We start from the raw sequence: 27,302 nt of genomic DNA, 5'->3' as shown, positions 1-27,302 counted from the left end.
TGTACGTATATATGCTTTGTCATTCTGAGTTCTAGTGAGAGAGTGTCATTAAGAGTAAACTAAAAAATATCAAAATTTATGACTTATCAAAATTTTATAGAAGGTGATAGTTATTAAAACAAATAAAAAAGAAAAGTTACACAAATATTGTCACGCCCCGAATCTGGGCCTGGACGTAACACGGCACCCGATGCCTGACTGCATGTGACCGAGCGAACCAACTGGCTGGTTGAATCAACATGTGATACCAAAACATAACTGATTTATAAAATAAAACTAACACATGCTGATTAACTGAAAGTCTGATTGAAATATCATAATGCGAAAATACTTAGACAATATGAAAATATCTGAAAGTAGCCAACATGGCTAAACCAAAACAACTGAACAACTGAGTATAACTGCCAACAAGGCTAGCATAACAAATATCTGACTGTCTGGACTGTGTCTATGAAGCCTCTAAGAATATTGAATAATATAACTGTCTAAAAACTGAAATAACTAGATAGGTGACAATGCCTCGAAGGAATCTGGGGCTCACCAATAGCTGATACGTGCAAGTCCTAACTAGTTGAATCGTCCACCTGAATATCGTTGCCTGCATCGCCCCCAAGCAATAAAAAGGGACATCAACACATTTGAATTGTACTGGTATGTAAAGCAACTGAAGCAATAAAGTACTGAAACTAAAACTGATAACTGATAACTGTAAACTGTGATAGCAAAGGAAGTAGAGATATGAATACTCCCTGCTCTGTATCTGAATCATCTATTTTATCTGTGTTTGTATATGTGGGGCCTCGGCCCAATAATAAATGCACGCTATGGCCTCGGCCTAGTAGTGCGTCAGTCAATGACCTCGACCAAGTATACGTATACATAAGACTGTGCCCTCGGGCAAAATCACATATGTTCAATTATAGTTAATTAATAAAGACTAAGACCATAACAACAATGAACAATACTGAACTGAAATAGACATGCTGGACTGAACTAAAAACATTGACTGTTTCTAAGCATATTGAATTTCTAGACTGAGACTCATGTGGTAACAATACATAAGTCTATAAAGATTACGTGTTGAGTTCATGATATTCAAATTGACAACCATGAACGAATTCTGTAACTGCAACCCTAGAAGATAACAGTTCTACAACATATCATGAAACTAGGGCTAAACTGTATTCTGAGTCAAATTACTGACAAGTATGAAGAATGCGGCGTAGGGAGGATCATGAACATTCCCTAACGTAAATAATTAGCCTCACATACCTTAACTACTTCACAATGCACAATAAAATTCTGAACTTTGAGAAGAATCCCAAAAGCTTGTGTCTCAAACCTTGAATATGAGTTTTCTTGAAAACCCTAGGTTAAGAACAATGATTTCTCATTTAATATTCATGAATATATGTTGGAATTTACTTGGAATGATTAGAATATACTTACCTTCGTGTATTCTAATGGTAGGGAGAGAAGAACTTTGTACTAGGGCTTGAAGAATGTGAAAACTGATTTTTAGAAGGTAAGTGTTGTATTTATACAAGTCCTGGCTCGTCCCCAGGCCTTGCTTTGCGAGAATTTAGACGCGCCAGGCCATCTGGGGGCTCCACAAACCAGTAAAGTGAGGCCAAAGGCGAGGATTTTGGCGAGCCTGACTTTCTCGCCTCGTCTGCCTTCCTCGCCTCGCGAGGATTTTGGCGAGCCCGGACTGCTCTCAGTAAAACGGCCATAACTTTTTGTACAGATGTCCGATTGACCTCCATAATATACCGTTGAAAAGGTATTTCAAAGGGCTACAACTTTCATGTTTTACGTTTTCTCAAATTCCTGACATATTTTCACTAAATCGGGCTGGAAGGCAGACCTACCGAAAACTTAGCCGATTCTATCGAATCTGAGCACCCCTCTATTAGCCATTTTGAGACGATCTTATCTCCTTGATCCGGACTCCGATTGGCATGATCCTTATATTCCTGGAAAGGTAAATCTATGTACTACAACTTTCATTGAGGAACCTTTTCCAAATTCCCAACGAATCAAGGTGTTATGATTACCCGAAGTAGGCCCTCAACTACTTTCGCAAAACGTTCGTACCTTCAAATTTCCTCTGAAACTCTAACGATATGAGTCTAACCTTTATTTTAAGATATGAGGTGTTACAAATATATTGAAACAGGAGGAGTAATTTTATTACTTGTACTTTCTAGAGAGTACTCCCTCCGTCATAACATACGTGGCACAGTTGAAATTTCGAGAGTCAGTCAAATTTTTTTTAGACAAAAATTTCTTTATAAGTCTTTTAAATATTTTAAGTTGTTAATTATTGTAATTTATAATACTTTTTACGTAATTTTCAAAAATATATAGTAGTATTTTATTTCAAAAGCCTTAAATCTTCTACCTCCGAATTCATGATCAAAATTTAAATTTCCAGTCGTGTTACATAAATTGGGACAATAATGTTTTCCAGCACTGTTTCCTTAAATTCTTTTTTTCCCTCACTTTTTCTTCAGACATAAATACTCTATTCTATAAAAAAAATAAAAAATCCAGCATGGCAGGAAAGGTGAGGTATATACTTGTCTAGGCCAACCTTAACCGATCGTTTCTTAACTAACATATCGACTCCTTTGATCATCGTATATCGAAAAAGCTGCAACACACACTCACTCGCTCTTCTCACTCTCTGTGTGTGTTAGAGAGAGAGAGAGAGAGAGCCGATAATGGCGGGATTGAATATATTATCGCCATGGCAGCTGTCAGCTTCTTCCACGTCATCATCATCATATTCGTTACGTTGTCGACATTTTTATGATTTTAATAATAATATTTCCAATTGCGGCGATATCAAATGCGGGTCGTCGACTCTTTCCATTTCTGGAAACCCAAAATCAAAGCGTCCTCCTTTGTCTTCTCAAATGCTTTCTAATTCTTCAGGTTTCGCTTCATTTCAGTTTCAATAGAAAATAAATGAATCAATTGTGTTTTCTCTCTGTAATTTGTTTAGCAAGTTAATTAACTATCGATACAAGCTTTTATGCCTTCAATTTTTCACTCCTACATTCATAATTCGAAGTGGGTGTTACCTACTTTTTTCAAGATTCTTGTAATTGCCAGATAACTTGCTCTTCCTGCCAAAAAAAATACCTGATTGTGCTTAATTGTTAGTTGACTCTAACTTGGATGAACAAGTTTAAAAAAAAATTGCATTTTTGGAGTGTAACGTGTAGGGTGTAGAATTTTAGAGTTAAATAAGATTCTCAAGGTTATTCTTCTAATTTCAAATCCTTATCCCAAATTCAGATGCTAATTGAGCTTATTAGTTTTTGGAAATTTAATTTTGGGAAAGGGGCCAAAAATGCTGGTGAACTATTTGAAATACCTCTGTTACGTTTTTGGCTCAAAATGCGCTCGTCGTTAGTTAACTAGCTCAACAATGCCCTCAAACTAGCCTTCCTACTAACCGTTGCTCCAAAACAAGGAGAAAAGAGCCATTTTTTCCCTTGGAACTATTCGTAATGGGGCAATTTTGCTAAATAGCTAATCCTGAAAAGATGGACAGCGAACTGTCTGCCATGGATCTTGCTTTGTTTTTCCTGTAATCTGTATGGTTTATTTCTTATGTCAGTTGATGATCATTATTGTTACTTCCGTTAAAATGCTATGGTGCCATGTTTTTTTGCCCTTTTGCGTTCATGACTGATCATGGTTGTCCAGGCAATGGATATTCATGGATGCAAGATAATTCTGCTTCTTGTGATAATTTTTCCCCTAATGGAAGGAAGCAAGGTCCATTGAATTCTGTGTCTCCAACAGAACAAGCACAAGTTTCTTCTGTGGACGATCTATATGACTTCATATGCTCAGGCCCTCTCATCAATAAGATAGGTCTGACACCAGAAAAGGTGGTTGAGTCCATTGACAAGTGGATAGAGTATGGATTACTGCTCTGTAGATTGTTTCAGCTCAACCAGTTGGCTCTCAACGAGGCCCAAAAAATTCGAATCTATCACTACTATATTCCAGTCTTCTTGTGGTGTGAACAGGAAATTTCGCAGCATTGTTCCAAGTTCAAAGAAGAAGAAGAAATCCCGCCATTGGTGGTAGACACATCTTTATCATTCACTTGGTTCTTGTTTGTTTGATTTCCATTGAGGTAGACATAAACACACCTAAGAAATGTATATTCTTGGCATGTAGATTGGCTTTAGTGCGCCTCAAGGATGTGGAAAGACAACACTAGTATTCGCATTAGAATATCTTTTTAAAATCACTGGGAGGTAAGTTGCTTCCATGATTTTTTGCTTCCTCTGTGAGACAGAAATAACCAAAAACTATGCTTCACACATGTTAATCAGGAAAGCTGCTACATTATCCATTGATGATTTTTACCTAACAGCAGAAGAACAGGTAAATGTATCACGAGTTTGCTGCTTGCTAGTTTCTGTCTGTGTATTATCACCAATGCTGACACATTTTGTGGTTTTAGGCAAAACTAAGAGACAGCAACCCAGGGAACTTGCTTTTGGAGGTAGAAAATGAAGAATTTCACTTCTTTTTTCTCAAAAATAATAAAAGCAAGATATGTAAAGTTTTCATTTTTCACTTCAGTTTCGTGGAAATGCTGGAAGCCATGATCTTCCATTGTCTGCTGAGACACTGACAGCGCTAAGTAAATTGACGAAAGAAGGTGAATGCGCCTTTTTAGCTTTTGCTACTTTTCAGTTAGACACTGCATCTATACGCTTAATTAATATTCAACTCCATCCAGGTGTGAAAATGAAGCTTCCTAGATATGATAAAGTAAGTAAAAGCGATTAGTAAACATTTAAGTCGTTTCAGTGGGTTCTGGATATTATGTATTACTAATTCTGAAACCTTATTTCCAGTCTGCTTACAATGGTAGAGGTGACAGAGCTGATCCCACCACATGGCCAGTGGTTGAAGGGCCTCTACCGGTAGGATGTTGTTTTTATCTGAAACTGGCAATTTAGTGGGTTTCTGTTCAACTAATGTTTAATGTTTAGAAGTAAAAGTTGAAGTTCTAAAATGACTTATAATTTGAGAATGTCGGCATCACGGTCTTATTCTTGTGAAAGTACAACTTTCTCATAGATCCAACTCAAGGGGAAACGGTAAGATTGCCTCACGTCATTGTCAATACTTTGTATATTAGGTAATTCTGTTTGAAGGTTGGATGCTTGGTTTCAAACCCCTGCCACCTGAAGTTGTCAAAGCTGTTGACCCACAGGTATTTGCACTCACTCTCTGGATGCTTGTGCTTTCTATTTTGAAACTATCCTCTTGGATCATTGAAACTTTCAAAATTGCAGCTCGAGACGGTCAACAAGAACTTAGAAGCTTATTATGATGCATGGCATAAGTATGTTAACTCATGGATTGTCATCAAGATTCAAGACCCAAGTTATGTCTACCAATGGCGTTTGCAGGTTCGTTATGTCATAATCATCTGCATTTTCCTCCATATTTATTCTTGTGCTGTTTATTTAACTAGTGTAGTGGGATGTTCTCAGGCGGAGATTGCAATGAGGGCTGACGGGAAGCCTGGGATGTCCGATGAGGAGGTGGAAATTTATGTGTATTCTTTCTCAAAAAAGAAATGAGAATCCATCACTTAACACTTCAGAGGAACGTATTCCAATATTTCTTTCTTTTTTTCCTGCTTTTCACAGGTGAAGGACTTTGTATCCCGCTACTTGCCAGCATACAAGGCTTACCTTCCCACACTATACTCAGAAGGACCTACTGGCTCAGATCCAAAGCATGTTCTTCTCATTGATATTGATGAAGGGAGAAATCCCATCCTTGCTTGCTAAGGTAAATCTGCAGTTATGGAGTTACCTTTGATCCTTTTGATTAAATATTGTGCAAAGATTGGATCCTTGCAAGCAACATCTCCACCTGAGAGTGTCTTCAATTGTTCATTAAATGTATCATTGTAAATTTAAGTCACATGTGAAGGTAAAATGTCCGAACAAAATTTTGCTCGAGTTCTTGTTTAATTTAGATCCTCTATTGTCTTTTTGTGCAAATATTAGACCCTCGCAAGCGTTCTTTCCACCTAAGAGTGTCTTCTGTTGTATTTTCAAGTTTAATAATGTAAATAAAGCCATAATTGAAGGTAAAAATGTCGATTTTTTTGTTGTTGCTCGAGTTATTCTCTGACTTGGCGTTTATTGAGCCTATCCTTTGAGCATAAACCTTCACTGCAAATGACTTATATTTGATGCAAATATGCCAAAGACCTAACTCCAAGCCGTGAGTATCCTATATGGAACTGTATTTGCTGTGTTTTTAACTTTTTTGTTTTAGCTATTTATATATTTTAAGAGCAGCTCTGTCTGTTTGGTATGACACAGTTCATGTTCCATGGAAAACATTTTTCATCGAAGTGGAGAAAAATAAGTTTCCTCACTCATGAGCGGAAGTCATTTTTCTTGCAAATGACTCAACTTCATATTACTTTGATCCAACCAACACCTGGACACTATTATTATTTAGTATTAAAAAATTTCATCATATCACTCTTGAATTTGCTAATAATATTAATTTTTAAGATTGTTTTTTCGAACTCATAAACAACTAAATACAGTCAAACCTCTCTGTAACAGCATCGTTGGGTCCGAAATTTTTTGGCTGTTATAGCGAATTGTTGTTATACACGTATAACAACATTGACATTTAAATAATATTTCGCTGTTATAGGCAAAAAAAGATGTATAAAATCTAATTTTTCATTTTTAATTGTCGAATCCTAAGCTTAATCACACTTTGTATAACGAAGGAAGATCTTTTAATGATGAAAATATATATATTCATATAATATTCTTTGTCATAAATAGTGTATTAAAATTTCAAACTATTTGGTCAAAATCTCTACACTTATTATTGGTAACAACCATAGATATTCTATTTTTATAAAGTGATTAATTATTATATTACCAAAAAAGAAGATAGTTGTTATGTGGGGATAATTATACAAAAATCGTACTGTTATAAAGTTAGTTGTTGTTGTTATAGGTAAAATGTTGTTATACAGAAGTAAAATATAACATAAAAAATCGATTCCAGAAAAACCTAGCTGTTACAGGGGTGGATTTAGGAAGGGCCAAGGGTGTCATCCGACACAGCATGGTTGAATTTTTTTAAAACTAAATATGCCTATAAAGAATATGCAAAACAAAAATGTTATATGTAGTAAAGATGACAACTATAGTCTATTCACTTCTTGGTGCAGCGGTCTGAGCACTGCACTTCCATATTCAAAGTCGTGAAATCGAGCCTAAATAGCCCCCTTTTTTTGTTTAAACTTAGACCTCAATTTTCTAAAAGGTAGAGGTTTATAGAAATTGAACTCTTGAGCTCCATTTGGCCTAAATCGTCGTGATCCTCTATTCCAAAAAAGAGGTTATTTATCAAAAATACAATGAGTTATTATGCAAACATCTCAAAAAAATGAGGATTTGTTTAAATGATTTATAGTAATATATTTGCATAAATAGCCCCCTTTTTTTGTTTAAACTTAGACCTCAATTTTCTAAAAGGTAGAGGTTTATAGAAATTGAACTCTTGAGCTCTTTCTGTAACTACAAACAAAATCATTTGGCCTAAATCGTCGTGATCCTCTATTCCAAAAAAGAGGTTATTTATCATAAATATGAGTTATTATGCAAACATCTTTAAAAAATGAGGATTTGTTTAAATGATTTATAGTAATATATTTGCATTATGCTTAATCAATATGATTTGAGTTGTGTTTTTTTTTTTTTTTTTTTTTAAATACGTGTGATTTTAATGATTTGTTCATTTCTTTTTTACTTCTTTAAAATACACAGGTGGATTTAATGATTTGCTCATTTCTTTTTTTACTTCTTTAAAATACACAGGCGGATTCATGATTTAAATTTTATGAGTTCATTCTTTAAGGAAATTAAAAAAAAATGAGGAGGGTGCTAATATACTACATGAAATATATTATTGCAATTTTTACATATAAATTTATGTTTCATGTCGAAAATATTGAGTATAAATGAATCGGTGTGACAACGATGTATCTCCTCTGTCAAAATGTCAATACCGCTTATAAAAAATTCTGCGTAGGTAGAGAAGTCTTGACTTTACCGCAAACATTCCAACATGAAAAAAAATCAATAGAAAATGACTTTCGTCCCGCCAGATACACATGGTTTATACACTTCAGGAGTGGTTCCGCTTCTAGTTTAGCCCGCTTTTAAAGTATAACTTTCTTGAACAATAGCGAAGTACTGTATAAACTATAAAGTTTAATGACGTCATAATGCTGACAATCATAATTTATATTGTATAAAGTTTAATGAAGTAATAATGCTGACCATCATAATTTATATTGTATAAAGTTTAATGAAGTTATAACGCTGACAATCACAATTTACCTCGCAAAGCGCTGATAATGTTAAAATTCTTAGGGTGTTTGGATTGACTTTTTAAAAGTAGCTTATAAGTTAAAAGCTAAAAGTCATAAAAAAAGAGCAATAATCATTTTCTTGTTCTATCAAGAAGGTACTATTGCTCCTTTCTTTTTTTCTTTTTATATTATTAATTTACTAGTATTTTACTTATATAGACTTTTTGGTTTACATAATAGAAAAAGAAGGAGAGAATATTTATCTGCATTTATTCATGATTGAGTATTCTATTTTGATTTTGTATTTATTTTAAATTGTAAAAATATAACTTGTTCCTCTTGTTGCTAATGTTATTATATCTTTTTTATTTCATTTCTAAAAAAAATCTAATTTTGATTTCATATTCTTATCTTTGAAATAAGAATATCGTTGAAATAAGAAAGAAGAGATATTTTCGAACTTTAATCATTTGTTTTCGAATTTAAATAATGTAAAAATGGAATGTAAGTACGCGAGGGGGCGGATAAGTTGGAAATATCCAACTTTTGACTTTTGACTTATTTTTGTACTTTTTAAGCCTAAAACTAAATGCTTAAAATCACTTTTTATCTTTTTCAAACACGGCAAAAATTAAAAAAGAAGTTAAAAGCCAATAAACACTTAAAATTAGCAAATCCAAACACCCTCTCATAGTGGAGAGGAAAAAATCATGAAAGCGATTTGCCACGGCCAATGCCCAATAGAATTCATTACATAACAAGTTTATTCAACTTAAAGTTTTAAATATACAGAGGGAGGTACAAAAAAGAGAAGTGGAAGAAACATAAGAGTAAAGGGAGGAACAAATTTCCTTTTTTAGCTTATGTTGCTAACATAGGAACATAGGGTTGCCATGGCTAGGACTAGGAGGAACATCAACAACAGCAGATCATGTCCAAACAGCACTCACATGTCTCGAAGCAACAGAAGCAGCAACACATTGCGAACAAACTGCATTCATTCAGTGAAATAAATCTTAGTAGGCATACTAAGTTAAGGTTAAAAAAAAAAAAACTACGCCTGAATCCGTAATTTACAGTCAGTTATGGCAATCTTCACTAATTTATGTCGCTTCATTCAAGCTTATCTGAGTCAGTTTTTCAACATTAGAAAAGTGATGAAATATTTAAGCTGCTGCCTGCTAGACCAATTTGTCAGCTTTTTATGATTCCAACTTTAAATCCCATAAACATGTGGATTATTCTGTTTTTGCTTCCAGAAAGTTATACCATCTTATGTGCTTAATACTAGTAGAATCAATCTTTCCCTCTTCTAGTGGATATAATCAACGTGTAGACTATATCAGAATATTGGAAATTGTTAACGAATGGATTTTCAATATATATAGTTGGATACAAAGGAATAATCATGCCATTAAAGAGGGGAAAATAACATATCCACAAAAAGGAAAAACAAAAAAAGAAAGAAAGAAAAAAACCTTCCCTTGTCTGCAATATTGGAGGATCAAAGTAAAATAAGGTCCAAAGAAACATTCTAAGAGCTAATTACATAAAAATCATTTAGAAGCCTAGCCAAAGCAAGAAAGAGAAGTAACAAAACTAAAAGGCGCGGTCCACTAAAAAACTTTGTACTACTATTTGATTTCTAACTCTTGAATTGCAAACTTAACTCCGGTAATAACAATAAAAGCAGATTAGGAAACATTTTGTACGCATCCCCCCCCCCCCCCCCCCCGCAACCCTACCCCACAAAAAAAAAAAAAGGAGATGTGAAAAAGTTAAGAAAAATGTTACAAACCAAGCATAAAGGCATCCTTTTTGCTCGTGTCGGTGTTTCACATGATCAACATAAGACATCTCCTCATAAGACACCTCTTGAACTTGGGGTGCATCCATTTTTCTACTTTTTCTGGCCTTGCACCTATAGGAAGTGCTAATTTTGTAAAAATACTCCACTAAAGTGTGAGAGAGCTTTTGGTTTATAGTTTGAGAAATAACTACGTTCTCCTTGTGTGGTTTATAATACAAGCTCACTTTGCATAAGACAACTCAAAAGTCCTTGTAGCTGAAGACACGTAATGTCTTTCTTATAATTTTAATTAATATATATCCTTATCAAATACCTGGCAGTAGCTAGAAAATGGGATTTTGTCATTTTCATTGTATTATGTTCAACAAAGATATTTTCAAGAATAAAAACTACTTGTCCTCTCATAACTGGCCAATGTAGATCATTTTCTCACTTCAAGTAGACGTTTTTATGGTTTCTACTTACTCATAAATCACGAGTGAGGCTTAATAATTTACACTCAATATTGGCAAAAACTAATTTTGGATAAATAGTAGTATTGTTCATCCTCAAGGGAAGGGCATGGGGGAGCTAAATGGTATATTTGGACCTTTAGGTAATAGTATCACGTCTTCTTTTGTTTCGGATATAGTATAAGGGAGGGCAAATTTAAGTAGTGGAGAGGTAAATTTGACCCTTTTTTCATGCGGTGTGAGGTTACTATACATTGAAACTCAAAGATTTGGATAAACCTCTTATGATCGTAAAGATTGGTCAAGTCCCAATCGTAGGGTAGAAAAACGTGAAACGTGTGACATTAGTTGTTTCCACAAAACCTAGAAAAATCTATGCATGTTATCTCAAAGGACAGAGATGTGAGGGATTAGGTGGGAGGAAAGCTAAAGAATTTTTCTACGTAAAATCATATTAAAAATTAGATTCAGAGTCTAAAGGGCATGAATTTGCCCCCAGAAAAATCAAAGGCGGTTGCCCTTTCCACTAGGGGTGTCAAAAAAATATGAAAAATCGACCGAACCTAATCATACCGAACCGATTTATAGTGTTTTATCAATAAAACCATGATTTTTTATTTAAGCTTAAAACCATCCCGAACAATTAGGATGGTCAAAATCCCAAACCGAACCGAATTGCTTTACATGAAAGAAATATATTTTATATATTACAAATACGTCAAATTGGATATATAAAATATATTTTATAAGTTATGTTTCAAATATAAAAAAGAATTTTGGCCACTGGACATATATGTATCACATTCAACTTGTGGTTTCTGTGGCCTATAAGATGATGTTCGTTTTGGCCCAATTGATCAACATTGTTGTCTTTGGCAAGTTACTCTTCCCCTTGGTCAATCAATGAGGAATTCACGTTATGATGATGCTATCGTTGTTGTCTTGCTACTTGATATAACACATTTCAGTTTAATTACTGTGTAGTTTTTTAATAGCTTTTACATTAAATATTTCAAAAGATATATATAGAAGTTTTATTTGATGGTGTGCTACAAATAGGTTTGTGGAGGTCTGCGCCGTTACATTTTAATAATGGTGTATTTTTAGGTGACACTTTAAAATTAAAATAACCGAAAATTAACCGAACCGTACCTATATCGAAGAAAAACCGAGATAATGGGACGGTTTTGAAAAGTCTAATTTTGGTTATACAAAATAAAATAACCAAAAAATTGAGATGACATAATTTTTTTAAAATAACCGACCGAACCGTCCCATTGACACCCCTACTTTCCACGATAAACCAAAAGATGTTTATCGTGGAGCACCCTATGTTATACCAAAAAAAAAAATTACTTTATCAGATTTCGAAATTAAGAAAAAAAAATTATAAGTAAAACGTAGACTAGTCCACGTTTTACAAAAAATATATTTTGCAAAACGTGGAATCAGCTAGAATACTTCATCAGAGTAGTTATAGTTGCAGGCTCCATCACAAGCTACCTTACATTAATGGACATTACTTGATCTTCACAACTCATTATTCACGTTGAAACCTCAATTATTTGAGCAATCAATGATTCCCTTGTTCTCTGTTGCAGTTACCCGCAAAAACATGAAAAGTTACCCTAACTTCAGGTTCAACAAATACTATCCAATCAGGCTAATAAAGTTACAGCACCAACGCTTCTTTAATAAGCACCACAATCGTTGTGTGTGTATATATATATATATACTAGTTTCTGATCACGTGCGTTGCACGTGTCTCCCATGTTAATTGGTATCTCACGTCAATCACTAATCTTGAGGTTGATTTCATAATCGCGCCATATTATTTCTTCTTGAGACACCGACTATGTATTCTAATCTTTTATTAATCCTCTTGCAACCATCTATATTTGTACATATAGTTTTTGGTTTCCAACCAGGCGTGTGGTACTCGTATTGGGGCCCGATTAAATCCAGATTCGTGACGGGAAGTCTCACAATAGAGGTAAAGCGCTCCCTAACAAAGACGACTCCATACTCAATGAGCCTCGACGTGCTTTATTTATATTGTGTGCACATATATGATTAAAAGATTAAACTTTCATTCTTTTGTTAATAATCTTTGCAAACACCAGCAATATGGTATTTATTTTGGTGAATGAAATTTCTTTCATTTAAGGTAAAACAATGAACATCAAAATAAATGACCAAATGGTGAGCTTATATATACCAATTTATTAGCAGCTAATGCCCGACTTTCATTCTTTGGTTATAACTTTAATGCAGACTAAGGACAAATGAGATAAAGGGTCAAAATAAAATAAAAAGAAGAAGAAGCAGAGAAGACCATAAGTACTCTTTTCTTGTGGAACATCTGTTATGAAGAGATCATTTCTGGTTGTTGAAACATATTATTTTTATGCTGATAACATTATTACGAACTTGGTTTAGGGGTAGGATAGTGCGACAACATTTGCAAACTTTGACAATAACATTCGGAAGATATCATTCAATAGGATGAAAGAAAAAAATAAAGACACTAGTAACAATTATACATAAAAAGTAAAAGATCAACTTAATTTATTTAAATCATGACTATAATACGTAATTTAAACCCTTCCACTTACAACTTAGCTTTTCAGATGCAGAAATTTGTTTTCCTTCACATGGCATAGGAGCACGAGCAGATATACTCACAATTTGGATGTTGAGAGCTTTAAGTATGAATGAATCACTGACTTTAGGTCCTCATGACAGCATTTTCAGACAACATATTATCTGTCAACATAATTTTAAAATAAACTCCCATTATAAATCATTCAAGAATTTGTCATGTCAGATCTGATAACGCCAAAAGTAAACAACAAAAATAGGAATAAAGCAATTTTTTAGAATATTAAAATGATCATGGTTGCTAATTAAGTTACTAAAAGGCCAATTTCGTAAAAAGATCTCGCAAGATGAAGTTGAGCAAAGTACACACCAATAGAAATTTATGGAAAAAAGGTGAATTTGTGCCGGGAAGAAGAAAAGTGATCTAAGACTTTTGTTGTGCACATTATATAGTGCAATGAAAATGTGAAGAGGCTACATAAATTGTTATTACCGGTGGAAGCTCAAAGGAGAAAACAAATGGAGTTGAAATGTCAAAAGGCCACAATGTAAATGATAATTAAGAATATTTACACAACTGTAACAACCTATAATGACTACTGGAAAATGAAACAGTCATCCCATTTAACTTATCCAATTCAGTGCAGCCGAACCGGATCATTGTTAATGTAATTAAGAAATTATAATGTAATTAAATAGAAATTTATTATTTAATTAGATTTTGATTTAGTGTAAGGGCAAAATGGTAAACTAACTTTGAAGGTGGAAGCTTCTCACTTTTAGTATAATATGATATACACACATTAAACGATAAAGTCAGACCTTTTTATAACAGTGTCACTTGTCCGAATACTCTTTGGTTGCTATAGTGAAATGTTTTTATAGAGAAGATATACTATAACATAAAATGAAATATCAGTTCCAAAGAAAATTTGGCGTTATAGTAAAATGTTGTTGTAGAGGATGGATGTTATGGAGAGGTATGCCTGTATCATTTTTGGATTGTTGACATGTTATTGATTATGAGGAGTTTGAAACAGGTACAAATTAGAGTTACAGGCTTTGTATATATGCACATTTTTTGGAATCCTGACATGTTATTGCTTATGAGGGTTTTGAAACAGGTACAAGTTAGTACAACAGGTAACACCAACAAACACTTCAACTCATTGATTTGTGTTATAAATACAACAGTAATAATATGAGCGATCATACTCTTTAGTCTTAAAGGAAGCAATTGAACTCAAGAATTGTGAATAAATTGACTCTTGAATTAGGAAACATGACTCATTGGGATTACAGTATTAGGCAGGCAGAACTTTGAGGAGACATACGGGCCCCGGTTATATGCTTGGGCTAATGCTTCCTTCCTGTTGTTTATCGAATTTTCTTGGACAAAAACCACCATAAAGGACGAATAATTAGTTGGAAAATTGCAGGCTATCAGCTAATACACCGGAACCTGTCTTTATAATAGGAAAAAAGTTGTTTAATCACTGATGTTCGATACACGGATCATATGGTGTCTAGCAAAAGCTGGAAAGGGTCCTCCTATTCTACTGGGGTCACTGGAATATGCTCTATGAGGTGAAGGATATCTCAGAGAAACAAGATCACTTTTTATGTCCACTCAGGGAATCCACACATCAGGTTGTACAAACATTATCGTTCCCAATCCAATAATAATAAGGGGACTGTTGATGAGTACCAGAAGTGGACAAACTAGCTTCATACCCTTTATGGCACCAGCATACATGTTCAGTTAAAAGAATTTGTGGTATGTGATACTCAATGAGCAAGTTCAAAGGCAGATATAGGTTTTATCAGGGGCGGCTTATTTAGTGCTCCAAATTAATGAGTGTTGGGAATAAAATAGACCCGCAAAAATAATATTCACGGTATTAGTAATAAACGCGGAACACTAAGTTATGGTTAAATCAGCAAGAATAAAATGCAGCAATAATGACACCAAGATTTTACGTGGAAACCCTTCTGAATAAGAGAAAAACCACGGCCAAGAGGAGCAGCTGATATCACTATAGTAAGGAATTTTACACTGTGTTGTCACGAGTATAAATACTCCAAAGACCACTACACACTCAAAAAGAAAAACACTCTTTTGATTTTTCCCACCTCACTATAATATCACTCACACTCTATTTTTCTTCACAAACTATTTTCTTACAGTCTATGGAATACCTCACTTTGCTCTCACTCAGATGTATTGTCTGAGATTTTCGGTGTGTATAGCAAATGATCTTGGTGTATTACAAATGAACCATAAGCTGCCTATTTATAGGAATGAATTTCCTATGATGAGGTAAGCGCTTACGTCACGACTATGATGAGGTAAGCGCTTACATCACGAAAATGTGAACAAAAGAATTGGCATGTTGGCCAATTCCACAATTGCTACAAATGTGATTTTGTCAAAGGAAGAAAAATCTTCCTTCCTTAAAATATGGGATAGGGGACTGGACCCCACAAATCTCCCCCTCCAGTCCCATTCACCTGAAGGAGGGTACACTGGCTTCTAATTTGAGTGCATGCCGACAAGTTCTTTGCACAATTCGAACTTGTCTCTCGGTACCGCCTTGGTCAGCATATCTGCAGGATTTTCATTCGTGTGAATCTTCTTGACTTGGAACAATTCGCTTTCCAATTGCTCACGAATCCAATGATATCTGACATCGATGTGTTTTGTTCTCGCATGGTACATGGAGTTCTTGCTCAAGTCTATTGCACTTTGACTGTCACAATAGACAACATACTCCATTTGCTGCAATCCGAGTTCTTGAAGGAATCTCTTGAGCCATATCATCTCTTTGCCAGCTTCAGTAGCCGCAATATACTCCGCTTCCGTTGTAGACAGTGCGACACACTTCTGCAACTTCGACTGCCATGATATAGCTCCCCCTGAAAAAGTAAACAAATATCCAGTAGTGGATTTTCTGTTATCAAGGTCACCTGCCATATCAGAATCTGTATAGCCCTTCAAAATTGGATTTGATCCTCCAAAACACAAGCATTCATCTGAGCTTCCTCTTAGATACCTGAGTATCCACTTCACAGCTTCCCAATGCTCTTTCCCTGGATTTTCGAGAAATCTGCTAACAACACCGACTGCATGAGCAATATCTGGTCGAGTGCATACCATTGCATACATTAAACTTCCGACGGCAGAGGAATAAGGAATCTTGGCCATTCTTTTTTTTTCCTCTGTTGTTGTACGACACATCATTTTGCTTAATTTCAGATGACCAGGAAGAGGTGTGCTAACCCACTTAGCACTCTTCATATTGAAGCGCTCTAGTACACGTTCTATGTACTTTTTCTGCGACAAATAAAGCTTCTTTTCATCTCTCGAACGAGTAATTCTCATGCCCAAAATCTGCTTAGCATGACCCAAGTCTTTCATTGCAAAAGACTTACTCAATTGTTTCTTCAACTCGTCAATCCTGGAAGCATTTTTGCCTACAATCAACATATCATCCACATATAGCAGAAGGATGATAAAGTCATCATAAGAAAATCTTTGTACAAACACACAGTGATCTGAAGAAGTCTTCTTGTAGCCTTGCTCCCCCATAACAGACTCAAACTTCTTGTACCAATGTCTGGGAGCTTGCTTCAATCCATATAGACTCTTCTTGAGTTTGCATACAAGATTTTCTTTACCTTTTGCCTTGAAGCCTTCAGGTTGTTCCATATAAATCTCCTCTTCTAAGTCACCGTGAAGAAAATCAGTCTTCACATCCATCTGCTCAATCTCCAAATCAAGACTAGCAGTCAAACCAAGAACTGTCCGAATGGAGGACATTTTCACGACAGGAGAAAATATTTCGTCAAAGTCAATACCTTTCCTTTGACCAAATCCCTTAACAACCAATCTAGCTTTGTATCTGGGCTTCAAGCTGTGTTCTTCGGCTTTAACTTTGAACACCCACTTGTTCTTCAAAGCTCTCATGCCCTTAGGCAAGTTCACCAACTCATAAGTATGGTTCTCACGCAGAGATTTCATCTCATCTTGCATGGCTTCAATCCATTGATCCTTGTGCTCATCTTCCATGGCCTCCTCATAACATTCAGGTTCTCCCCCATCAGTGAGTAATACATACTCATTAGGTGAATAACGGAAAGAAGGAACATGCTGTCTAGTAGACCTTCTAAGTGGAATATCTGACTCATCCACGACTTCATGAGTAGGAGCATCTACTTCATCAATAGCAGCATCGTTATCATCATCAACATGCTGATCTGGAACATGATTCTGGGCATCACCATCGTCATCGAGCCCACCAACTTCATCAGCATTTGTATGAGGAACTTGATCAAGATTAACTAAACCTTCAGAACTTGAAGATTTTATCTTCTCCGCTTTGTTAATATCTTCAATGGTTTGATCCTCTATGAAGATAACATCACGGCTTCTCACAACCTTCTTCTCAATTGGATCATATAGCCTGTAACCAAACTCATCAAGGCCATAACCAATGAAGATGCACTGCCTTGTCTTGGTAGTTAATTTCGACCTTTCATCTTTAGGCACATGTACAAAAGCTTTACAACCAAACACTTTCAAGTGGTCATAGGAAACATCCTTTCCATACCAAACTCTGTTTGGAACATCACTTTGCAAAGCAACCGCAGGGGATAGATTAATAACATGTGCAGCGGTCAATAAAGCCTCACCCCAAAAGGAATTCGGCAACTTTGCTTCAGAAAGCAAACATCTGACTCTTTCCATTAAGGTCCTGTTCATCCTCTCTGCTAAACCATTAAGCTGAGGAGTCTTAGGAGGAGTCTTCTGGTGTCTGATACCCTGTTGCTTGCAGTATTCGTCAAACGGTCCATAATATTCACCACCGTTATCAGTACGAATACACTTCAGCTTCTTTCCAGTTTCTCTTTCAACTGAGGCCTGAAACTGCTTAAAGACACCCAACACTTGGTCTTTAGTCTTTAAGACGTAGACCCAAAGTTTCCTTGAGCAATCATCAATAAAGGTAGCAAAATAAAGTGCACCACCCAAAGTCATTGTCTTCATTGAACCACATAAATCTGAATGCACCAACTCAAGCAACTCTGTCTTTCTTGAAGGAGGATGAGACTTGAAAGAAACTCTATTTTGTTTTCCAGCCAAGCAGTGCTCACACTTTTCTAATTTAGCACTTTCGAAAGTTGACAATAATTTCTTTTTGGCCAGAACATTTAGTCCTTTCTCGCTAATGTGGCTAAGCCTCTTATGCCATAACGTTGAATAGCTATTGCTCTCAACTGCATTCACCATATCAACACAGGTAGAGGCCGTAGTCCAGTATAGACCACGACTCTTTTCGCCACGAGCCACAATCATGGAACCTTTAGTAAGCTTCCACTTTCCAGCACCATTGGTACTGACATATCCCTCATCATCCAAAACACCAACAGAGATCAAGTGCAAACGAACATCAGGTGCATGCTTTACATTGTTTAAAACTAGTTTAGTTCCAATACTAGTTTTCAAACAAATCGTTCCAACACCAGCCACCCTGGATACAGTCTCATTACCCATACTCAAAGTTCCAAAGTCACCCGGAGTATAGGATGAGAAAAATTCCTTCCTTGATGTCACATGAGTTGCGGCACCACTGTCCACAACCCAGCTTGACTCATCACAAGCAATATTTATCATATCCGCATCAAGGACAGTAACAAGATCTTCTGTAGTGACAGCGGCAACACGATTGCCATCTTCTTTCTTTTCCTCCTTTTCTCTATTCTCTTTTTTCAAAATCCGGCAGAACTTCTTTGTGTGCCCTTTTTTCCCGCAATGATAGCAGTCAATATCTTTAAGTATGCTTCTGGATTTGCTTCTATGATGTTCTCTATTTTGAGAACCACGATTCTTGCCTCTCCCCCTAGTGTCAGTCACCAAGACATCTGATGAGGAGGAGCCTTGAGATTTTCTTCTCATCTTTTCATTTAAAAGACTGCTCTTGGCAAGATCCATAGAGATCACACCATCCGGAGCAGAATTTGATAATGAAGTTCTAATAATTTCCCAAGAATCTGGTAGGGAACCAAGTAGAAACAAGCCTTGAATTTCTTCATCAAAATTAATACCCATAGCAGATAACTGGTTCATGATCCCCTGAAAAATATTCAGATGATCTGTCATTGCGGAACCATCGTGGTATTTTAAACCCAGCATTTGCTTTATCAGAAACATCTTGTTATTACCAGTTTTTGGAGCATACAAACTTTCAAGATGCTCCCATAGGGTCCGAGCATGTGTCTCTCCAGAAATATGGTTCAACACATTATCGTCAACCCACTGTCTAATAAAGCCGCAAACCTGCCGATGCAACAAATTCCACTCTTCATCTGATTTATTATCAGGCTTTTTATTTCCAAAGACAGGTTGATGAAAATTCTTGACATAGAGCAAATCTTCCATTTTGCCCTTCCAAATGGCATAATTTACGCCACTCAAAGTAACCATTCTACTAGTGTTGGCTTCCATCGTTTATCACAAATACAAATACTATTTTATTCGAAGACCAAAGTAATTCTTTTCTGATGTGGAAGTTCAGACTGTGCTGCAACCACAGAGCATACTCAGACAGAACCTTGGCTCTGATACCACTTGTTGGGAATAAAATAGACCCGCAAAAATAATATTCATGGTATTAGTAATAAACGTGGAACACTAAGTTATGGTTAAATCAACAAGAATAAAATGCAGCAATAATGACACCAAGATTTTACGTGGAAACCCTTCTGAATAAGGGAAAAACCACGGCCAAGAGGAGCAGCTGATATCACTATAGTAAGAAATTTTACACTGTGTAGTCACGAGTATAAATACTCCAAAGACCACTACACACTCAAAAAGAAAAACACTCTTTTGATTTTTCCCACCTCACTACAATATCACTCACACTCTATTTTTCTTCACAGACTATTTTCTTACAGTCTATGGAATACCTCACTTTGCTCTCACTCAGATGTATTGTCTGAGATTTTCGGTGTGTATAGCAAATGATCTTGGTGTATTACAAATGAACCATAAGCTGCCTATTTATAGGAATGAATTTCCTATGATGAGGTAAGCGTTTACGTCACGACTATGATGAGGTAAGCGCTTACGTCACGACTATGATGAGGTAAGCGCTTACATCACGAAAATGTGAACAAAAGAATTGGCTTGTTGGCCAATTCCACAATTGCTACAAATGTGATTTTGTCAAAGGAAGAAAAATCTTCCTTCCTTAAAATATGGGATAGGGGACTGGACCCCACAATGAGACCCCTGCCCCCCGCCCACACACACCCACCTTGTTTAGGAGAATACAAGATTAGGTGGTACTATCATTTTTACAAGGAAAAAGAATTTGTAGGACAGGTAATTTGTCTGAAAAGAATAACCCCATTGGCAAATGGACATGAAGGCAACTGCTTCTCATTTAGCCACTACGCTAAAGCACAAACATGAACCCACTTCTTCAAAGCATTTTCTTGAGCAACATAAAAGAAAAAGATATTGTAACGTCCTCTCAAAAGAAAATCCAAACAGGGAAAAAATGACAATAACACTGTCAAAATGATAGGTAACTCAAACTAAGAAGAATTACTTTTTGCGCAACACCTTATGATAAGCTCAAAAAGCACCTTAAAATCACTCGAATGCTCAATATAGAATCAATGAAAGAACAGAAACATCTCGCAGTAAGAGAGGGAAGAAAGGGCATTTCCTAAAACCAAATTACAGAAGCAATTAAAAGCAACAAAACCTCCCCCATGTAGAGAGGGGATAAAGGTTTCTCATATATAAAACCAAATGACAAATCAGGAATGGATATCAATAATAAATTTGTAGATCATCACACAATCTACTACCTTCTATGCTAATAGACATCTATTACAATTACAAAACAACTCTAGATGACTTAAATGTCTGCTTAACAAATGTGGCAATACAGAATAAAAATATTGGCTTGAATTAGGAAGAATCTCGAAGTGAGAACAATATAAAACGAATAATGTGGAAGATTACATTAAAGGCATAACCTTCTAATCTCTGAACATAACTCTTACAACAATTACCACCAGCCGGTTACCTTAAAATACACGTTGTGATTTACACCTTCTCCTTTGCCTTCTTGCACTCCTCCAATTCCTTCAACCACAAATCACCAAATTCACAATCTTTCCAAGCCTTAAACCAGGGTCCACCAAGCGTATAATGAATCGCCTTAGGAAATGTAGCGTGATCACCCTCAACAACCTTATTATGCCCCATGAGGAAGTTCCACACGAATGGAACCTCCCCGATCTCCTCATCTTCCAACCACATAAATCGATGAAGAAACGCCCCGGACTCAGAATTCACCACTTCAGGTGTTAGTGCCTTGTTTTTCGGATGCCCACAGTTATAAAGAACCATAGATGACCAATTCTTCCTATGATAAACAGTTTGCACAGCACCATCCATTTTCGTTGTTTCTTTCGGTGTATAATCATGTTGTACACACATTAAAGCATATTTATCATCAACCATATCCATTAATTCTTTAATATCCCCTAAGTACAAGAAATCACAATCAACAAACATAGCCCAACCCTCATAATTTGCCAAATGGGGTGTCAAAAAACGAGAAAATGAAAACTCAGTACTTTCCAACTTCCCTCTTTCACGCCAGTAAACGCCTGTTTGCCTTAACTCAGATTGCTTAATTGGTGTGATCTCAAGTGGGATTGATGATCTTTTCAAAAGGGAATAACGACAAACCTCATAAGCAATAACTTCTTTTGGATCATAACCTATGAAAATCTTGAATGGCTTTGGATTTGTACCATTTGCTAAATGAACATTGCCATTGCTTAAAGGGGTCTCAGATTTCTTTACATCCACACCATTTGAATGCAAATCTTTAACCACAGACGACATTACCGTCCTGCAAATTGGAAAATCAAGAAAGTTTTAACTCCACGGAAACAACTTATTTGAATCTTGAAAAATGTTGCATTTGGGTAATTAAAAAAACGAATCTTGGAGCATTATTATGACTCAAAACAAGCTTGAAACATGCCTTGTGAGAACGCTGTTAGATCTGGTTTGGACTCAAAATGGATTATTATTATTTTTTTCTTTTTTGTGGAAGAAAAAGAGTCAAAGATTTGTATATGAGGGAAGTAATAATTGTGAGGGATCCCGAGAAAGAGTCAAAGGCTATTTATTTTAACTTGTGTAGTGGGATGTTCTCAGGCGGAGATTGCAATGAGAGCTGACGGGAAGCCTGGGATGTCTGATGAGGAGGTGGAAATTTATGCGTATTCTTTCTTAAAAAAGAAATGAGAATCCATCATTTAACGCTTCAGAGGAACGTTTTCCAATATATATTTTTTTCCCGCTTTTCACAGGTGAAGGACTTTGTATCCCGCTACTTGCCAGCATACAAGGCCTACCTTCCCACGCTATACTCGGAAGGTCCTACTGGCTCAGATCCTAAGCATGTTCTTCTCATTGATATTGATGAAGGGAGAAATCCCATCCTCGCTTGCTAAGGTAAACCTGCAGTTATGGAGTTACTTTTGATCCTCGATTGAATGTTGTGCAAAGATTGGGACCCTTGCCAGCATCATCTGCTCCTGAGAGTGTCTTCAATTGTACATTCAAATGTATTATTGTAAATTAAGCCACATGTGAAGGTAAAATGTCTGAACAAATTTTTGCTCAAGTGACTTGGTCTATTTTAGATCCTTGATTGATTTTAGTGCAAGATTAGACCCTTGCAAGCGTTCTTTCCTCCTGAGCGTGTCTTCAGTTGTATTTTCAAGTTTAATACTGTAAATCAGACCATATGTGTAGGTAAAAATGTCAATTTTTATGTTTTGCTCTAGTTACTTTCTCTGACTTGGTGCTTATTGAGCCTATCCTTTGAGCATAAACCTTCACAGTTAATGACTTAATATTTCCATCAAATATGCCAAAGACCTACCTCCGAGCCGTGAGTATCCAATATGGGACTGTGGTTGCTGTATTTTTTTTTCTAGCTATATATCTATTTTAGAACATGAGAGCAACTCTGGTGTGACGGAGATCATGTTCCACGGAAAATATTTTCCCTCAAAATGGAGAAGACGACTTCCCTCACTTATGAGCGGAAGCCATTTTTCTTTTTCGTTGATAAGGTAATTATTTTATTAGACAAGGTACCAAGAAGGTACTTAACAGTACCAATAAAACCAGAACGGTCCATATATTGATCCATACTTTCTAATAAACTCCTCTTACACCAGGAAAACAGATTGTGTAAACAGGTGTTCTTAACTCTAGAATGTGATTCTTCCTGTTCTCAAAAACAAGCTCTATTTCTCTCTCCACGTAGTCCAAAAAATTCATATTAGGGATGGTCCTCCAAAACAGCTCTGACCCTTTGTTATCTTCTGTCCTAGCCAGCTCTCCAAAAGTGCAACTTTGACAGGTGCTTTGGTTTTCCATAACATTTTCAAGGCCAATTTAGCTCATAGCAATCGGATTGTTCGATAGCGGAAGTCATTTTTTTTGCAATTGTCTTTTAACTTCTGACTTCATATTACTTGCCTAACTAAAATTTTAGTACTAAAAATTTCATCGAAATACTCATTGGATTTGCTAATATTATTATTAATTAACATGTTTTTTCGAAATAATTTTTCACTCCCCAGCCAAATACCATAAAATATTCTAGGATGAAAAAAAAAGTTCAATAGAAAATGACTTTCGTCCTACCAAACACACTACTCTATACTTCTCATGCTGGAGTAGTCAATTTGATGGTATACAATAGGTGAGGCATAAGTATGATATGGTGCGTGGGAGGGTATTTTATTACAATTATAATGTAGGCCCCACCACCTTATGCTCTTCCTTTCTTCTTCCACGTTTTTGTCTTCCTCTTGAGTCATTTCCCTCTCCTCTTTCCTCTTTTTTCTCATTTTTGATTTTTTCATCAATTTTAAAACCAATTATATTATACACAGATCAAATTTTTTAAGAAATTCTTCCGCTTTATTATTTAACTTTTCAACTTTTTCTTAAAAAATTAGTTAAACTCCGTACAAGTTTAAAGGAAAATAATTGGCACTCCAAATAAAAAATTTAATGTAAAAAATGAATGTAGGATACTTTTAAAAGTAAAAATACCTTAGGAAATTTATTGGAATTCTTTTTTCCTTTTTTCTTTTGGTATATATTATTCAAAGTTGCTACATTCTGTACCCGAGAAATTAAGTGTCCAGACTCCGAATTTAGTGGTGTGCAAAAATCGGTTCAACCGATAAATTGAATAGAAAAAAGGGTTATTGGTCTAGCAATCTAGTTGGTTAATGATTTTTTAATTTTTATTGGACTACTAACTTGATTTCAATTTTTAAGTTTGATTAACGGTTAAACCAATAACCCAATGAGGACATAGGCTAAAACACGTTACTGGTTCAGTTTACCTGTTAAACCAATTTTCTTCGAACACAATTGGTTTGGCCTCTTACATTTTTTATAGAGAAAATATCACTAAAACATACTTATTAAAGGTAATTTTAGTAAGATCTTATGCCTTATTGGATTATCGGTTTAACTACTAATACAACTTAAAATTTAAAATTGAGTTGGTAGTCCATAAAACTTAAAAAATCATTAACCAAATAGATTGCTAAATCAATAACTTTTTTTTCGGTAAACCAAATTCTGCACACCGCTAAATTTAGGGTCTACTTTGATGACACTTAGTACTTTAAATTTCTCGGGTACAGAATGTAGTAACTTTAAATAATATATACCAAAAGAAAAAGGAAAAAAAGAATTCCAATAAATTTCCTAAGGTGTTTTTACTTACTAACAGGTTTATTCAACTTCACAGTTTTCAATATACAGAGGGAGGAAGTAACAATAAAGAAGTGGCAAAAATATAGAGCCAAAACAGGAGAACATATTCCACTTTAGCTTATGTTGCTAACATAGTAAGATAGGGTTGCCATGGCTAGGACTAGGAGGGTCATCAACAGCAGCAGCAGAGCATGTCCAAACAGCACTCACAGGTCTCGTAGCAACAGAAACAGCAACACGTTGCGAACAAACTGCATTCATTCAGTGAAATAAATCTTAGTAGACATACTAAGTTAAGGCCTAAAAAAAAACGCCTCAATCCCTAAGTTAGAGTCGGTTATAGCAATCTCCACTAATTTATGTCGCTCCATTTAAGTTTATGTGAGTCCATTTTTACAACATTAGAAAAGTGATGGAAAATTTAAGCTCCTAGACCAATTTGTCAGTTTCTTATTATTCCAACTTTAAATCCCATATACATGTGGATTATTCTGTTTTTGCTTCCAGAAAGTTATACCATCTTACGTGCTTAATACTAGTACATTTTTCCCTTTTGTAGTGGATATAAATCAACGTGTAGACCATATCAACATATTGGAAACTGTTAAAGGATGGATTTTCAATATATTTAAATAGTTGGATACCAAGGAATAATCATGCCATCAAAGAGGGAAAATAACACAAAAAAAAAAAAAAAAAAAAAAAAAAGACAAAAGACCCTTCCTTGTCTGCAATATTGGAGGATCAAAGTAAAATAAGGTCAAAAGAAACCTTCTAAGAGCTAAAAAAATTTGTACTATTATTTGATTTCTAATCTTGAAATGCAAACTTAACTCCCTTAATAAACAAAAGGAATAAGCAAATTAGGAAACACTTTTAACCCACCTCCTTCCCCTCCAAAAAAAAAAAAAAAAAGAGACGTGAAAAAGTTAAGAAAAAGGTTACAAACCAAGCATAAAGGCATCCTTTTTCCTCGTGTCGGCGTTTCACATGATCGACATAAGACACCTGTTGAACTTGGGGTGCATCCATTTTTCTACTTGTTCTAGCCTTGCACCTAAAGGAAGTGCTAATTTTATAACAATACTCCAATAAAGTTTTGAGAGAGCTTCTGGTTTACAGCTTGACAAATAATCACTTTCTTCTTGTGTGGTCTATAATATGAGCTCACTTTGCATAAGACAACTCAAAAGTCTTTGTAGCTTAAAGCACGCAATTTTTTTCTTTTAATTTTAATTAATATATCCTTATCAAATACCTGGCAGTAGCTAGAAAATGGGATTTTGTCATTTTCATTGCATTATGTTCAACAAAGATATTTTCAAGAATAAAAACTATTTTGCATACAGTAAAAATCGGATGTGAGTCAAACTGGTGAAGCGAGAAACCGGAGGGAGAAGGGAACAAGAACATACATGAAGACTCTCATTCTGAACCGGAGGAGCGCTTGTCCGGAGCTAATCGGGGAACCATTTGGTCCGGTTCCTTCATCACCGAGTTGGTCGAGGTCGTTACCCCGAGTATCCGAGCCGTTTGTCCGGTACAGCCGTTGCACACAAGCCACGCGTCAGTAGCGTCCTGCCATGATCAACAACCAACCATGCGTGTGTCAGACTGTACGGCCAACCTAATCCCACTAATTCCGTTCAGAGTTGTACTTATTATTATTACTTTAACAATTTGTATGGTAGGAGGCCCATGGAGGCAACACTATAAATAGAACTCATCCCCCTCCTTTGAGGAGGTTGGCTTATTCATTTTCAAGAACACTTGTAACATCAAAGCATATATACAATCTCTCTCTCTCTCCAAGATCTGATTCGGTCCACAGTGACCATTTGCATTTTCATTGTATCTCCTCAAATAAGTGTTGCATGTCATTTAATAAGCATTAATACTCTTCATCAATTGCATTGCTACATAACGTCCATACACTCTATTCCCTACGGTATATATTGAGATTTAAACACATATCCTATACCCACTTACAAATTCAATTGATTATCCAAATTCGGGGTAAACAGTTTGGCGCCCACTGTGGGGCTAGGATAATAGTGGTCTTTGGTCTCGATTTCTATCATTTTCATCAAAATCAAAAACATCTCCTGCCCATCTCTGCGAAAAACGGACTAAATGGCCGACATCGAACAATCCGGCCATGTCAACAACACCGAGATTGTGGCG

The 27,302-nt window shown here is 35.7% G+C and overlaps 2 protein-coding genes and 1 long non-coding RNA gene across 4 annotated transcripts; 1 reads left to right on the top strand and 2 right to left on the bottom strand.

Moving 5' to 3' along the window:
- Positions 1–2,607: 2,607 nt before the first annotated feature.
- LOC132633363 (D-glycerate 3-kinase, chloroplastic) lies at positions 2,608–6,152 on the top strand. Its single transcript, XM_060349719.1, has 12 exons — positions 2,608–2,940; positions 3,721–4,106; positions 4,204–4,283; positions 4,362–4,413; positions 4,493–4,534; positions 4,615–4,693; positions 4,775–4,806; positions 4,893–4,961; positions 5,180–5,254; positions 5,337–5,453; positions 5,538–5,588; positions 5,697–6,152. The coding sequence occupies exons 1-12, from the start codon at positions 2,727–2,729 to the stop codon at positions 5,838–5,840; spliced, it is 1,341 nt and encodes a 446-aa protein (XP_060205702.1). The 5' UTR covers positions 2,608–2,726; the 3' UTR covers positions 5,841–6,152.
- A 2,975-nt stretch (positions 6,153–9,127) lies between these two features.
- On the bottom strand, positions 9,128–11,070 carry LOC132633362 (uncharacterized). The gene is made up of 2 exons (XR_009579644.1): positions 10,206–11,070; positions 9,128–9,398 (listed from the first exon to the last, which is right to left on the bottom strand). It is a non-coding gene; the product is annotated as an uncharacterized LOC132633362 (long non-coding RNA).
- A 9,880-nt stretch (positions 11,071–20,950) lies between these two features.
- Positions 20,951–26,322, bottom strand: LOC132633361 (protein CDI-like). Of its 2 annotated transcripts, XM_060349716.1 has the most exons (3): positions 26,068–26,322; positions 22,721–25,369; positions 20,951–22,209 (listed from the first exon to the last, which is right to left on the bottom strand). In XM_060349716.1, the coding sequence occupies exons 2-3, from the start codon at positions 22,804–22,806 to the stop codon at positions 21,393–21,395; spliced, it is 903 nt and encodes a 300-aa protein (XP_060205699.1). In that variant the 5' UTR covers positions 22,807–25,369; positions 26,068–26,322; the 3' UTR covers positions 20,951–21,392. The 2 variants fall into 2 exon arrangements, with proteins under 2 accessions (XP_060205699.1, XP_060205700.1); XM_060349717.1 differs by lacking the exons at positions 22,721–25,369; positions 26,068–26,322 and adding an exon at positions 22,345–22,682.
- Positions 26,323–27,302: the final 980 nt, after the last annotated feature.

Source organism: Lycium barbarum, chromosome 3 (genome assembly GCF_019175385.1).
Source record: "Lycium barbarum isolate Lr01 chromosome 3, ASM1917538v2, whole genome shotgun sequence".
NCBI classification, from domain to species: domain Eukaryota; kingdom Viridiplantae; phylum Streptophyta; class Magnoliopsida; order Solanales; family Solanaceae; genus Lycium; species Lycium barbarum.
Note: the sequence above shows the minus strand (reverse complement) of the source record. Positions and strands in the feature narration are given on the sequence as shown.

Bases quoted from the DNA above. Each gene is read 5' to 3' on its own strand.
- LOC132633363 (XM_060349719.1), top strand. From the start codon at position 2,727: ATGGCGGGATTGAATATATTATCGCCATGGCAGCTGTCAGCTTCTTCC. The intron at 4,414-4,492 runs GTAAATGTATCA...TTGTGGTTTTAG, and splicing joins ACCTAACAGCAGAAGAACAG to GCAAAACTAAGAGACAGCAA. The intron at 5,454-5,537 runs GTTCGTTATGTC...GGATGTTCTCAG, and splicing joins TCTACCAATGGCGTTTGCAG to GCGGAGATTGCAATGAGGGC.
- LOC132633361 (XM_060349716.1), bottom strand. From the start codon at position 22,806: ATGGGATTTCTCCCTTCATCAATATCAATGAGAAGAACATGCTTAGGA. The intron at 22,210-22,720 runs GTAGGCCTTGTA...TCCAATTTGCAG, and splicing joins TCCGAGTATAGCGTGGGAAG to GACGGTAATGTCGTCTGTGG.